Below are 15997 nucleotides of genomic sequence, written 5' to 3' on the forward strand. Positions count from 1 at the left end.
AATGGACAAAAATGGGAAAAGGCCAAATGGGAGAGAAAAAACGGAAAGGGGAATGGGTATGGGAAACTCTGAAATGGGGCAACTCTGGACTATGTATTAGTTTATAGACTGACGCGTAAGTGGTTGTCCCGTAAGCTGACACGTTAGTTGTTTATTTTTGTAGCAGTAAAGAAATCAAATCAGGCAGGAGAAATGCTGAAATTAAGATAAAAAATGAGTTAAAAACGGACCTAAATCCACCAAAACAGCTGACATACCTAAAAATAACTAACATACAGTAACTATTTCCGTTTATACGATAACTTTGACATAAAGATATTCAAAACGGATATTGCACCTTTTGCATTAATCTAGATACCGGGCAATCTAGATATTTGGTTATCGGTACTCGTATTGGTTTTTTGCATAGTGCGAATTCTCATAATCATCTTTGTGACATTATTATTAATAATTATAAAATCCATCTGCACTGCACAGTACGTAAGTTTACTAAGCATTACAGTGACCTTTAAATGCTAAGCAATCACAGTACGACATAAGTTGTAAAGCCGACTGCATAATAACACTTGGTAAATAAACTGTCAGTCTTTTGTTGTACACAGAATCAATTTGAAATAATCCTCTAACGTGCGATACTATGAATTCTGTAACCATGTTTTCTCTCCTCACTAATTATTCGGCGTATTGCACTAAAACACATTACTCGTTCTATTAGCAATCTTTGGGCAGTATTCCTTCTTCCTGTACCAAATCCACTAACCCTGGCAGTAAAGCATTATTTTACCATTGTTATACGGCCACAGTGACATCATATATTTGTATTATGCCCCGAAGAACTGTCGTATTATTTGTGTCAATAATTGCGCTCTGTACTGAGCTGGATTTGCATTCTGTCCATGCTATTAACCTACCACGCCTTCGTTTCGCAGGAGACGATTCCGACGACTTGGTCATGATTCCTAAGGCAGACGACTCGGGCATAACTATTATGTCTTTCGAGCCTTGCTGGGTCTATCGCGATGCATATTTCACTGATGGAACCTTTCGTGATAGAGTAATCACAAGTACGTAGCAGATATTTTTTTTGCGCAAAATAAAAAACAAGGTCTACGAAGGCTTTCTCCGAAGCTGTCCATGTTTATTTTCCAACAGACGGGGGAGTGTGTGTACCCGACAGCAACCTTTCGACTTTCTGCGAAAATTATTATGGACTGAATCATACTAAATCCAACATAAAATGCGAAGCCTGTAATGTCCGTACACAGTCGTGCTGTTTTCGCACCAGAACCGACATAGAACTGCCGAGAATTTTCATGAGGAGTTCTCTTGAAGGTATGCTAACGTGCGCGTCTTAGTAAACCGAGTAATCTTTAAAGTTTAATAAAAGGTCAAATTACCACGAGTGCATCATAATTCATAATAATTGCTTGAGTGCCAAAGTGTAAAGCGTGAAATGCTTAAGAAGCCACAAATCCTCGTTTTTATGTGGTTACATAAGCCGTTGGTGCTTATTCAGAGCCACCGGAGAGATGTTGTGTATCTAAGCCCCCCTCGACCACTCCGCCCCCACCAGCCTCAACAACGCCCCGAACCCCGGTAACGGAGCCTCCTAACGCTACCACCACCACGATAACGCCCCCTCCATGGACGCCTACAGTGACTACTGCTGCCACGACGCCAACGCCACCGAACGCGTCGTCGACTGGAACGACCACAACTTCTACGCCACCTTTAAACACATCAACCACCACGATTCCAACGACGACCAGTGGGACACTTACTCCACCAACAAGGTCGTCGACGACATCATGGTGGCCAACGACCACTCCTCCCTCGCCAAATACGACCCTGACACCGCCGAACCCTCCAACCAACTCGACAACGACGCCACCATCACCACCGCCACCACCACCTGCACCGTGTAATACGACCTCTACCACCACTTCGACCCCGCCTAACACCACGACAACTGCAACCCCGCCACCCGTGACGGTACCAACGGGCTCGACCACGCCGTCGTTACCATCCACAACCGGGACGGGGACATATCCGCCCCCGGGTCAAACAACTACACCGTCGATTCCAAGTACCACGGGAACGGAAACATATCCCCCACCCATCGACACCACAACACCGCCGACTCCGCCTACCACCGGAACGGGGACATATCCTCCACCCATCAACACCACGACACCACCTGTTCCACCTACCACCGAAACGGAAACGTATCCGCCACCTAGCCGCACTATGACACCGTCGACTCCAAGTACCACTGGAACAGAGACATCTCAGCCACCTGGCAAAACTACCACGCCGTGGCTACCACCCACTACCGGAACGGGAACATATCCACCACCCATGAACACGACGACACCCTCGATTCCATCTACCACCGAGACGGGGACGTATCCGCCACTTTTTAACACTACCACACCACCGACCCCATCTACAACCGGAACCGGGACATATCCGCCACCAAGCGATACAACCACACCGTCGTTACCACCAACCACCGGGACGGGGACATATCCACCACCGAGCAATTCAACCACACCATCGACTACAACTACCACTTCAACGACATCAAAGACTACAACGCCCCCGTCGTCAACCACCACCGGGTCGGTACCACCTCCTTCGTTAACTCCATCCATTCCGCCACCAACGGTAACTTTAACCCCAACCACGACCGCCCGTCTTACCACCTCCACCAATATTCCTCCGCCATTCACCACACCGAACACCACCGTCCCACCCTGTGATGACAGCGTCCCTAGCCCTCCCTTGCCGCTGTATCCGCGATGTGGTGTCACACTGGACCCAACATACGCCGCCCCCGACTGCTTTCTTGTTGACATCGGCTTCTATGTGACACCTTCCTGTAATCCCTTCGAAGCCCAGCGCTGGACTAGGAACGGAAACAGCCACGTCGGCGTTATAATCAACGAAACCGCTGTCTTGACAGTCGCCAGTGGTTTGTAAGTAGCACTTTTTGTAATCTTGTTTGAAGCGAATGCAGCATGGGGTATACTGTGCATACTGTGCTATGTATGCTGTGTTGTGTGCGCTTATAGCAGCATACTGTGCTATAAGCGGTATGACCTTTGTGGAAATTTAAAATTTTATACTGCGCACTGGATAAACCTAACATCCTCGAACCTTACATTAATCAGGAAAAGATAAAGCAGAATACGCTTTAACCGAATATATGACTAGTTCTAACCTTTGGCTATTTTTGCCGCCACTTTTCGGATACATTTTTTATACACCTTGCGTTTGGGCTTTTCTGCATTATGTTGACTCAGATTTTGTCGATCGTTACAAGGTCGTCCACCGACCGCTCGACGTCAAAGCGAAACCTAAAGAAACCTAAAAACCTAAGAAAACCTAAGAAATCTAAGAAAACATAAGATAAATAAGAAACCTTAAGAGTATCTGGAATACCTAACAAAACTAACACGGATTAGCAGAGCGCTTGATCCGCCTTCGTGGCGGGACGATATCGTATTTGATTCACTTAGTGTCAATCGCTTTACTTCATTTTCGAAACCGAAATGGCGAATCATCTTATGTGTTTGCGCTAAATCGAACTAAATGAAGTTAAACTGGATAAAATTTTATACAGACGGGATCCCAAAACCCGCAGAGCTATGGCCAACATCGCGGTTCGGGCCACCTCCGGCTCAGCGGAAATAGAGGCCCAGTACATTCTGGCCAAGCGGATGTTCTTCCAGGACGACCACCTCCGCGCCACCAACCGCTACCCGAACCGTCTTTTCGTCCTCCTGGAACTGGAGCAGCCCATCAACATGGAGCGCGCCTGTCCGGTGTGTTTCTCCGATCGGCGTCAGGATAAGCCGCTCTCGGACAGCAATTCCTACGAGAACCGCGCCTATCTCGGAGAGTGTACGATGTACGGACGCTACAAGGTGCCCTGGAGCTGGCTGTTAACAGCGAAGGGGCTGCAGTTTGGGCCTGTGGGGTACCGGCTGCTCCTTGGGATATCCGGACCTGCACCGAGACCCATACGGATTTTCACAAAAGGATCACCCACGCTACCTGCATGGACCCTCGCTAACGGGATTCTGTGCCGTTGGACCTACACAGGCGCCGTTTTGTCTCGTAAGTACAACATCTATGGCTGCTTGATGTGTTTTTTTATACTGATTGATTTTTTTATTTTTAGGCGGACACGGGAGTACCATTGTAAGTAACAGTTATAGCACCTCCACCTTACGATATACATAATTATAAAAACCGAAAGAAATTCGAAATAGTCCAAACAAATTTATAAAAAAAAACAAAACAGTAAAGAAGGTTAGAAAAAATGAACAGCTTACTTGCAAACTGGACAGAGATGGCATGTCGCTACTCGCTACGTTATCAAAATTTAAACAGAAAACCTGTACATAGAAATGATAGAATAAATTTTACAGGGCTTATTACACAAATAATTGCAGATGCATTATGTAATCCTTGCACTACGAAAACCTAAATAATTGCTTTTTTGATGTTTTGAAGAGAAAGCAAAGTACGGAGCAATAATCGAAGATGTAATCGACGCGCCCACTCCGCTGGATCCAGACGGTGACCGACGGCAATGCCAAATATACGTATTTCCCAAGGAACTGTACTTGTGGACTGCGTAATAAAGGCCGACTTCATGCTGACACATTTGACAATCTACGGTATGCTACGGCAAGAGGAGATAATTATTTTGTCTGTTAATAAAGTAACTGAGGCAAGCAGTTTATGTTTGGCTGGCTGCTGTTGTTACCCAGCTGGAGTTGTAAATTGTGGGGTCCATGTCGAAACGCCGGCGGAATTTTTGTAACTTTTTGAATTCCTTCACAGTGCAATCTTCAAAAAATTTTGCAAGAAAAGGTGTCTTCAAAGATTTGATGGTTCCGCACCCATTACGCGCACTTATGTATCTGTACTGTGACTACTGTCCACTGTATCTGTGACCACACAAAATTTCCGCCGGCGTTTTGGCATTGGCCAAATTTGGCCAGACCGCGCCAAATTTAATCGTATGCACTGCCGCAAGGTGATACTCCAGGCGGGTGACGGCAGCAAATACAGAGACTATCTGCGTCAGCCACTGACAACCCCGAACATAAACAATGCAATCTTGAATAATTTCTGTAGCTTGTTTTGCAGAATGTGGCGCGATATCACCCTGTTTATCACCCCACCCACGCAACGACAACACGTCCCAGTTTAGGTGGACTGGAAATCGCTTGGGCATGCCAGGGCTAAACGCCTTCGGCAGAGTGTGTCTTCGGGTATGCCTTTGAGCCACAGGGTCTCGTCGCAACCTTGAACTACTACAGGGTGTTTCTGAGGCGGACGGTTCGTCGGTTTCGTTATCGATTATTTTTATGGACCGCACGCGTTTGCAGAGTGTTCTGAATCAGACGGTTCTGCCGAAATTTTCCTTGAAGGCGATTGTTATTGCCGGAAGGTCCTTTCGAGCCGGGCGCTTTGCGGAAGTACGGCTTTTACATTTTACCTGTAGGCAGGCAATTTTGCTCGAACGTGGATTGCGCGGTTTGGTTTTCTCGGCGTGTTTTCGAGCTGGACTTTTTCCCATGGAGCTGTTTTCAGCCAGTCGCTTTTGCCGGTTGGATGTTTTCAGCCGGTCGCTTTTGCTAATGTTGGGCTGGAAATTGGACGTTTCGTAGAAAATGCGCTCCACTCTAGGTAAACGATATGTATTAATACGATACGATTATTGATGGTGCAATATATGTAGGTACTTCGTGCAGCGTTCGCAGGTTTTGAAATCTGTGTTTTTCGTACTTTCTTCTACAGGATATTGATTATCGACCGTTTCCCACCACTTTTCAAAAGCGAACTACTGTACGGTTCCCTTTCCATTCCACTGTAATGTGATCATCCTATTCCTACCGGCTGCAAGCCAGGAAAATCATTCGCTTTTTTTCATTGAAATGTTTTAGCACTATTCATAATATTTTAGAGTATTAAATATTTTTTATACAGATGGTTGAAGATTAACCCTCCAGCGGGCGGTACCCGAAGGAGCGCGAGTATCCTATTGAAAATCGGGATTTCCCGATGAAAAAATTCAATTAAGAAAGGGAATTTTTTGTGAGCTTGTGCTGACCATAGGTCAGCGGTGGTGACTATGTCGCCTTCTAAACGCCAATGCCCATGGACGGTCTACAACATAAAAGCGTTTAATTCTGTAATAGCTAGGCAAACAGGAATTAAGTAAAACCAATAACTTCATTAAATAGCACAAAAGCAGTACTTTAAGACAAAAGTGTAAAAGCGGTCAACAAGCTGACCACTGGTCAGCAAAAAATTAAAAACGTCTAAAACCCGTTTTTATGTGTTTTGACCACTGCTACAGATGGAATACTGAAAACAGACGATGCTAACGATGTTTCTTCCTAAAACTTTCAGTATACTCTCATATGACACTGTATGAAGCATTATTTTTGAAGTTAAACATTACATTTTGTCGCTTTTTTACTGGCTGCATTGTCCGCGCTTCACGTTCCCCGGATGTGACCGTAGGTGCCAATGTCAAAAAAGGTGCGCGGAAGGTCCAGCTGCAGTGGTCGTTAGCGCCAAATCAGATATTAAAGGTCACTACCACTTTTTGGAACGCGTTTGCGGTCGGAAGTAACTAGTAATGCTGCCGCTAAGGTCAACATCATCAACGTGCCCGCTTCACTGTGTATTTACGTACTGTAGTTTGCAACCGCCCGAAACTGATCAAAACTCAGAACACATGTTTCTTCAAAGCTGCGCAGCGCTCTCCCTTAGCTTGCCCAAGCGATGCATTGATGTGTGCAAACGCGGCAAAGCGCACGGTGTTGTGCTGCCATTTCACAGTGTTATTGCAATGGCGGTAGAATTACAGTCAGGACGATTTCCCTAAATGTTTTGTTTTCCGGAAGCCGACCGGCCGGGGTGTTGATTAGCAACAGCGTTTTTCGCCCGCTTCCGGTAAAGGGAACCGTGTGGTATGTAGATGTTTTGCATCTGAACCGACACTAACTTATTCCGCCTATGTAACAAGAAGAATCTGTCGAAAGTGCACCCGCCCGTGTATTCGAAACCCTTCATGCGCAATGGCGTTTAGCAAGCAACATGTGTTTTTGACGGACAATGGCCATGTAATCTTTGACTTTCAGATACCATGGTGGACATTTCTAAATAAAGCATTATCAATTGTACCTTTCTGATTTATTTCAAATTTATCGAATCATTAGCTAGAAAGTTATTGGCCAAGTCCTCGAAGAGCTCAAACCAGTCAAAATACGCGATTTTTGCGCACCTGTAGTTTTTAAATAACTTGAGACACAGGTCCAAATAATGTTTTTATTGCTGCTTTAAAGTCACTTATTGCTTATTACGTCATGGGATAACGAATAACTGTTGGCGATCGCTGGGGAAAAAATCCCAAATCCCTTGTCGCCTCCAGAACGCCAATGCCCGTCAACGGGTTAAGTACTTAGCTAAGTGTGGACAGCTGCTAAAACGTTGCTTAGAAAGTACGTGGTCTAGTCAACTGTTGTCTACACGCCTGTCATGTACCGTAATTATCGAATTTGTGGCTCCCCCGCAATAAGAGCCCCCCCCCTGTAATAAGCCCCCTCCCAAACCCTGTTTGAAAAATAAGGCCACCCCGAAATTACGCCCCAGGGGCCGTTAATAAATGTCAAGCGCTGCAAAATGATAGGTGTACTGTAAATGCTTTATAAAAATTGTTTTGATTGTGAGCAAACATGAAACGGACATCAACATAATGCGATATTCGTTGGCAAAAAGTTTTCTAGGAACCTGTTGTTGGGAAGGCTGCGCTGCGGTGTATATCGGTAACTAGTGCGTTCAATTTCACTAGAACAGGATGCGCAATTGTTTGAAATATAATGCCCCTCCCAAAATATACCGTTCGAAAAATAATACCACCCCCCGAAATTGCGCCCCCTCCCCGAAATTGCGCCCCCTCCGCCATAGCCTTCGAACTATTTGTACCCCAGGGCCACAAATTCGATAATTACGGTATCTAATTTTTTTCCGGTACACAGAATGTTGAAACTTTAGCTCGGGCGAATTCATATTATGGCTGAATGTTGTGGTTGTCTGTTAAAATGTTTGAAAAAGTAGTGTGTTCTCGAGGCGGCTTAGTAGAATTTTGCAAAAAATGGTGGACATCTTGAAAACTGTCCGTAGTTTTCAAGGCCACTTGATTATAAACGAAAATGCCGATACCTCCCCGAAAACCTAACTTTCAATCCCGGACCCGAAGTGTGACCGAGCCCATAGGGTAGTCGATTACGTTTTAAAGTCTGCTGGCTGCACTGTAGAGCTGCGCTAGTACAGTACTGTGATAACCGGAATACTCTTTGACGGTTTTAAAATTAAAAAAATCACATCAGTTGTTTTCCTATTGATGTGGGAGTTTCAAAAAGATGTTTCCTGTTCCGTGTGGATACGGTGCCACTTGGTAATTCGGTAACTCTCGACTCCAAACCATCAACTTGCACTACACCTGTTTTACCGACTCACTAATGTCGGTGAGCCCAAGCATGATATATAAAACTTAAGCAAAAGGTCATGGCAAAATACAGCAAAGGGTTAGAGTTTGTCATCATGTACACGGTAGAAAGATGTTGCATATACGTGATTCCCTAATTAAAGTAAAGTTTAGGTGAAGGCTCCAAATATACCACCATTAACCACCTTTGGCTCCTAATACCACCTTTGATACCACCTTTTGCACACCACTTTGACTCCGCATACCACGATTCTGTCGGGCGGTCGCCTGGCGTGTCTTTTTAAGGGAAGTGGGCCGGTACATGGCACCAAATTCGTGTACGTGCACAAAAATTTTCGCTTTCTCGCACTCCTAAACACATTTTTGTTTCGGTTTATGACGTTTTGTAGACAGAAGATTTGTATACATACACTGGTGTGGAAACCGTTTGTGCGCGCAACATTCGGTTCGGAGTTATGGCTGTTAGATAATTCCAAAAAGTTTAAATGCGTGTAGGTGTACCAAAAGTCTCATTATGGACCGATCTCCCCCAAGTTTTGCACCTAAATGCTAATAACCATGAAGATCGTTTTTACACCGATCCAGACTTCCATGATTTTTTCAAATTTTAAAATAAATTTTAAAACTTTTGAAATTCATTTTAAAATTTGAAAAACATGATAGAACAGTGGATCGGTGTAAAAACGTTCTTCGTGGTTATGTGCATTTACGGGCAAAATTTGAAGGAAATCGGTCCATAATGAAACTTTTGGTTCACCTGAACGCATTTAAATTTCTTGGAATTTTCTAACAGCCGTAACTCCCGAACCGGATGTTGCGCGCACAAGCGGTTTTCACGCCAGTGTATACAGAATTTACAGATCTTCTGGCCACATAATATCATAAACCGAAACAAAAAGTGTTTGGGGGTGCGCGAAAGTAGAAGTTTTCGTGAATGTACACGAATTTGGTACCATGTACCGGCCCACTTCCCTTAATTGAAGCAATTCCTTTTGTTACAAAAATACTCAGGCAGAGCAAAATATTATGGGCAAAAGATCATCCGAGTAGTAGTGTGTTTATTAGTTATACGACAAGTAAAGAATCAGGCAGAGCAGAAAAGTAGAAATGGAAGTAATTAATGTGTGCGTGTAGCATAAATCAAGCCGGTATAAATAGGCAAAAGTGGAACCGATGACAAAGTCTAAGTGAGTAAGTACATTAATCATACAGAGAAAAGTCCATTACGTAACATTTTTTTTAAAGCATTCTAAAATCCATTTCCTTATACATTGGCCGGTATACGATACGACGTCTCTGCCGGACTTCGTTTATAAAAAAGGTCATACGAGAATGCCGCAGCAAACAGTCCGCAGTCAACAACATTTTTTGATTTTGCACATTCTCCTATCGGACTTATTATTTTTATTAAAAATTTAAAAAAAATTAGGGTAGTACGCGGAGTCAAAAGTGGTGTGCAAAAGGTGGTATTAGGAGCCAACGGTTGTATGCGGAGCCTTCAAGTAAAGTTTTGCCTAGTAGAATCGAAGTAGTCCAAAGGCGATGGCCGACCGTCCAGGAACCCACTTTTTAAAAAGCGTTTCAGTTGGTGTTCGATTGAGAATTACTCTAGAACATTCACTATGAGGTGCTGTTTGGCAGCAGCAACACTTCGATATTTTGAGACGGGCCAGCTTTTTTTGGAAGTCATACAGTGAAATGTATTCAGTACGAAAAACACCCAAAATGCATACCAAAAATTCGTTTTGACTCTCAATCCAAACAGCAAAGCTAGAAATAAAATCAATATCAGTGCGAACTACGAAGTATCAATAATATGTCTGCCAGCCTTTGTCCAGCTCTTGGCCGATAATGTTTGAATGATATTTGAAAGATTTAATAACATTAGTTATATTACCATCGACGTTAACAACCACAGTGGTACGCTAAACATCAAAGGATACCCACACTCCCTTGATGCTGCCGACTGCATGGCAACCTGCGTGCGCATTGGCACCGGGATCACCGGATTTTGGTTCAAAGCCTGTACCACATCTGAGGGGTGCATTTGACCAGCCGCCAAACTCATTGGCACGGTGCGATTCCGGAGCCAGCCGTGAAAGTTTTGTGAGTACACTGTATTCGTGATGAACTGCAGGAGCATTACTACCGGTTGGTAACCGGATAGTGCATTGCCACATTGCCTAAATAATTCAAATTAAGTTTTGCTGGCAGACTTTAGTAATTACTAATTAAATAGTAATTAAGCATCCATACCCCGTCCCATATGAAAGAACTCCAAACAGGGCCCACTGATCGCGCCCTGAAACGAAAACGCTGGATGCCGTCTACGTGCTGCTTGCCTCATACCAGTAAACAACAAAACGAGAACTTCGCAAAGTCATCAGGCTTGCAAGTGGTAGTAGATATTTCAGCGCTAACTGGAAGTATAGCAGGGCACAGAAAATTTTAATTACCATCTCTTCTTCCTTTTCGACACGCCAAAGGTCCACCACTATCTCCAAAACAACTGCAAGCCCACAGTTTTTGCAGAAACACCTAGCCAAATGGCATTTCGCCTTACGTGCTCTTTCCATTAACGGCGCCACTATCTTTTTCCCCGGCGAGAATTCTGTCTGGACAGAGAGCGGATCTGCAACCAAAATCCTTGATGGGCATGGCTAGCTGCATTAGCTCAGAAGCCCCATCCGGGGTCCCGGTGCGACCGCAACCAGCTGCGTAGCATACATCTCCGATGTTTAGCACCATATCCGGACGTGGCAAACAGATTGGCTGGACAGTTGAAAATTCGATGTCCTTAAGAGCCGGGGACGATGGTTTAGATATGGTCATATGGACGACTTCGTACACGGTAAATTTTTCGCAGCATGTTTTTTGCATTTATCCGCAGTATCCCACCATATCCTACGGTATGCTCTACGTATCCCTTATGTATCTTCACAGTTTTTGTCAATTTTTTGTTTGTTGCTGTATCCTACCGTATCTCTGCACTATCCTTTACGTATACCAGATGCACACCGCTAATTAACCTCAGACACCTAAATAACATATGAATACCTAAGAAAAATACGGGGATACATGGAGGATGGAGGATATACGTAGGATACTGTGGGGGTGCTGTGGGAGAAGCTAGTTAAAAAGAAAGCTCACATCAACAATATTCGCAATTTGTGCAAAACATTAGGTGATTTTTGGACGAGCATCATCTTCAAAAACCATAGTATCCCACCGTATTCTACAGTATCCTCTAGTACGTATCCTTGTGTATCCTGCTGAATACAGCTTCAGGGGCTATTAGTAACTGCAGTATCCCATTGTATCTCACGGTCAGCACATCCTTACTGTATCCGTCGAGTATTTTTCAAGTAAGTATCTGGATAATGTTCTTCGGTTTCCTAGTGGAATACATTTGTGATGCACAAAGGATACTACAGAAAATACGGTGGGATGCGGCAGCGATCAAAAACACTTAGAAAATTTGTAGGATACAGAAGGATACAGTGGGATACGGTGGCATACTGTGGATACAAGCCAAAACACATCCCCGAACAAAACTTGACTTGTATTAGCCGTGCTATAGGTGTAAGTTTAGCCCGTTAACAAAACTGTCCGGCACGTGGCACCAATTTGCCGTGCATTTATAGAGAATATAATATAAAATATAATATAATGTAAATAATGTAATGTAATAATGTAAATATAATGTAAAGAAATTAGTTTTGTGTGATAATAATATTATTATACGATACTGATTCCTTTACCCCGGTCATTTTTCTGAAACGAATATTTCTGTTGCAGTGGATGCCTAGTTTTGAGCTTACGGAAAACAGAAGCAAAAGAGCAGCATCGTAGTACATCGAGTCATACGAGCGCGTTTCCCATTGTGGAGGAAGGAATATTTTCTGTACCATAATAATCGTTGCATTTGATGCTCTGTGGCATTGGTGTGGCATCAACCATACTTCTAACTCATGTAGACTTCCGCTTCTGAAAAGATACGTGCTCATAGGTAAGCGACGAAAATGGTGAGATTTTGCATGACATCCGGCAAACGTTTTGGTTATTCAGCCCATCGGAATGCCCGGGATAAAAAATGTCAAGGCGGTTGGCAAAAACTACCGCAGAAATCGGACAGCATTAAGTAACCACCTACTCAAGAAGCGCCGTCCGATTTTTTACATATTGAGATACGCAATGCGCTGCCGTGAGAACCCAGCGTGGAGCTATCTAAAATCAAAGCAATAAATGCAATAATCACATTAAAAAGGCGGTCGAAGGTTTCGAGCTTGGAACTTGATATGGGTACTGGAGCATAGCTTCGCCTTGTTCTACGCTCTCTTTAGAACACCGCATTCACTTTCCACTAACCAAGGTTCCCCCGCAAGAGCCGTATCCATAGACTTGTACCTGCCAAGGCCAACTGTTTGGCTGCGCCTAACAACAACGAACGTTTTTTGGATTGCGCTAGTCGAACATGCCACAATAAAGACGACTGTTTTTACTGTCATTGCCGGGACCTACTGTATACAGTAAGTATACAGTATACAATAGGTCCTGCTGTTGTGCACTGAAGCCTGTACAAGTACCTAAGATAAATCTGACCTTATTCCCATCTTTCCCAGCCCGTCTGTTTTCCCTCCCTCCGGCTCAGACTGATTATGCAACAGCTACCAAAGTTAATTTCGCATCCAAACCGGTTTACGATCCCTGTGATCTATTTTTTGCGTAAAGAACAGCGAGAATACAGGTTCATGGGTTACAGTAAGCTCCATACCACGGCCTGCTCTTTACGCGTTACGTGCATTTGGCACGCTGGTGCAGGTCTAACACTGATACTGTAAGTATCGTATAAATGTATTCATCCTAAATCGAAGCAATTATCAATCCAGTTAATTTTTCATAATAATTCAAAATTATTATTATAATCATATTTATCATTGAGATAATTACAAATTAGTGTAATTCGAATCTGTGTGCACTCTAAGCGCCGCCAGATAAGTACTTACTACTTTAGTACCTTTACCTTTCCGCAAGAAATTACTAATCACCTGGCTTGTACCGATTTCTCGGTTATAACGGTTGAGCTGCTATAATCGGCAAGTGCAAGAGGGAAACGGAGTCGACCGCTAATGAATGAAAATCTAATTCATTGATGTACCTCAGTGCCGCCATAGATGCGTAGGTTCTCGTTGCTGTCTATAATTCCCGTATGATGGCCACAGTCCACGCTGCAGATTTCGTCTTCGCCTTCCGGACACTGTGCCACACCTTTCAAAACAGAAGTCATAATTATTCCAATAGCCAACAGTAATTACGCGTTAAAAATAGTTGCTGAAGTGAGGTTCAACGTGGGCATACTTACCGTCACATAGCTGTTCCCTCGCAATGCATGATAGCTTGCTCTTATCAGAAGGACAAGCTACTGGTGTTGCCCGGCCACATGGCACACCTAAAGTTTTGTTTCAATTTTCTTTGTAGGTGGAGCGCTACATCAGCTGGATATCTGCGATTAGAGAAAGTGGTCGCGCACGTACGAGTTAACCATAACTGGAATTTATTCTCGGTCCCTTGAGACGATCCGGAAACTGCTTCGATGAACTACAGGTACGAGCAAGATTCAACCAATTAGAAACGTGCCACAAGCGTCGAGGGGTATTTGTTATCATGTATTTCTACTGAAATTTATAAATGTAAGACACACAAGTTTAATGTAAAACACTTGCGGTTTCAGCAACGATGCAGCGATGGCAGCGGGATAGCGCAATAGCGTAAAGTTTGTCAAATGAACTTAGTGATTTTATGTAATGCAAGTTCCAAGCTAGCTGTTCAAGCAACCATTGCAATGCTGAATGCTAATAAGTAATACGTAATACACCAGTACAGAAACAATCAGACAAGTTTCAATTCGCGTTCGTATTTCGAGTGCTGTACTTACAACCGAATCACTGTATGATAGGATATCGAATCTGTCTTCTCCACAGGCGTATGCAATGGGTGTAGCCGGAACTGCAAATTAAATTACACTGATTACAGTGTATCCTGTGACGCACAACTACAATAATTGTCGTATAAACCTTGTAGCAATGGCTGAGGCAGCCCTGCCGTGAGTGCCGTCAGCCGGGTGAACTATGACGTGCATATGTACTCGTACGTGCATATGTATACTCATCCTTAATTACTTTGAAATCGCGATAGCAATACCAAGGCCTAATTCCGGCTAAACAAAATCAACATTTTCAACTGTGCAAATCACGGAAACGCTATTTTTCTCGTTAAATTGCTCCGGCATAGTACGTATCCAGTTTCAGCTCAGTACTTCGAAGCACGACCCATCATTTGCACTGTCGCAACGTCATACTCCAGCCGGGTGGCGGCAACAAGCACAGGGATTGCTTGCTCTATTCACTGGCGGTCACGCGTATATTCCGTACATACATTTAGTATCCCAAATGTTTATTCGTTCTCCCAAGCAACCATCCAGTAAAGTTCTATTCGCCTTACGTACTCCAAACGAAAAGTCTTTAGACTGCATCTGGAATGGAAAAGCGCTCTTCAGCACACGTGAATTAAGCAGCAAGGCGGGCCGCTTATGTAATCGATTTTGACCAAATAGCTCTCCGTTAACTTTGCCAAGTTCTTAACATTTCGTTCAAACTGTAAAAAGAAATAATGCTAACAAAATTTAAATTTTGATGCCGAAATGCTTGAAGCCTGCAGAAACGACGGCCAGGGTGGCAAGTCAGTATCTGGTGATACCGTAGCACCCTCAGGGTGCTACGGTATCACCAGATACTGACTCAAGATTCAGAGACGAGTAGCAGCCATCTTAGACCATGAACCATCCAAGCCAAGCAAATTCATCAATTACATATACTGCGAACCTTAATGGCCCCACCGGATGCATAAATCGAATAAACATACGTTGTGCCAGTAGGAAACTTTGCTGGATACAGCAGGGACTCAAGGATATATGGCTGATCATCGTTCAGCGTAATCCTGTCCGAAACCTTGTCTGGGATATTATTCCCTATAGCAGCATGATGTTCTGACATTGTTCCGAGCAGGAAAAGCAATGTGTACAATTGTAATAGCAAAAGACGAACGAATGCCGAGCCATTTGTTTCCGTTCTATATCAGGCGTATGCTCAAAATTTAATGTGCACATTCTCACAAGTATACCAGGGAAATTATTATCTTATCTTCCAAAACGCCATAATAACAAATGCTTCAGGGTTGCTATGAGAAGCCGTCACGTGCAAAACTTACACGATCATTTCAGCGCCTCAGAAGATGGCTCCAGTCAGCAACCCGCAAAACCGCACGGCCAGAAAAACACCCCGTAAAATCGGAAAATTTAATCCCTAACGTCCCAGAAATTTCGAAACGAATTGTAAGAGGGCACCGCGGCATTTGGCCGAGACCAACTGGTGCAGCTTGCAGGACATTTAGTCGCAGACATTT

General features: G+C 43.9%; 2 protein-coding genes across 7 annotated transcripts; one reads left to right on the forward strand and one right to left on the reverse strand.

Moving 5' to 3' along the window:
- Window positions 1-585: 585 nt before the first annotated feature.
- LOC129600747 (mucin-2-like) lies at window positions 586-6248 on the forward strand. Of its 4 annotated transcripts, none has more exons than XR_008692121.1 (9): window positions 586-1064; window positions 1153-1332; window positions 1517-2978; window positions 3626-4122; window positions 4187-4206; window positions 4522-4688; window positions 5164-5706; window positions 5818-5865; window positions 6007-6247. XR_008692121.1 is itself a non-coding variant. In XM_055499310.1 (6 exons), exons 1-6 carry the CDS (start codon window positions 824-826, stop codon window positions 4543-4545), a joined length of 2424 nt encoding a protein of 807 aa, XP_055355285.1. In that variant the 5' UTR covers window positions 586-823; the 3' UTR covers window positions 4546-4824. The 4 variants fall into 4 exon arrangements, 1 of the variants encoding a protein (XP_055355285.1); XR_008692122.1 differs by having other exon boundaries at window positions 5164-5288; window positions 5406-5706; window positions 5818-6247; XR_008692120.1 differs by having other exon boundaries at window positions 5818-6248.
- LOC129600748 (transmembrane protease serine 6-like) lies at window positions 4890-15751 on the reverse strand. Of its 3 annotated transcripts, XM_055499311.1 has the most exons (15): window positions 15418-15751; window positions 14972-15068; window positions 14472-14542; window positions 14071-14134; window positions 13899-13985; window positions 13695-13804; window positions 12905-12970; window positions 12690-12763; window positions 12358-12523; window positions 11100-11332; window positions 10993-11045; window positions 10793-10838; window positions 10484-10719; window positions 10270-10306; window positions 4890-5702 (listed from the first exon to the last, which is right to left on the reverse strand). In XM_055499311.1, coding segments are annotated over exons 1-15 (1512 nt in total). In that variant the 5' UTR covers window positions 15589-15751; the 3' UTR covers window positions 4890-5701. The 3 variants fall into 3 exon arrangements, with proteins under 3 accessions (XP_055355286.1, XP_055355287.1, XP_055355288.1); XM_055499312.1 differs by lacking the exon at window positions 4890-5702 and having other exon boundaries at window positions 10288-10719; window positions 15458-15595; XM_055499313.1 differs by lacking the exons at window positions 4890-5702; window positions 12358-12523; window positions 12690-12763; window positions 12905-12970 and having other exon boundaries at window positions 10288-10719.
- Window positions 15752-15997: the final 246 nt, after the last annotated feature.

Source organism: Paramacrobiotus metropolitanus, unplaced genomic scaffold (assembly GCF_019649055.1).
Source record: "Paramacrobiotus metropolitanus isolate TYO unplaced genomic scaffold, Prichtersi_v1.0 Parri_scaffold0000194, whole genome shotgun sequence".
Classification (NCBI taxonomy): Eukaryota; Metazoa; Tardigrada; class Eutardigrada; order Parachela; family Macrobiotidae; genus Paramacrobiotus; species Paramacrobiotus metropolitanus.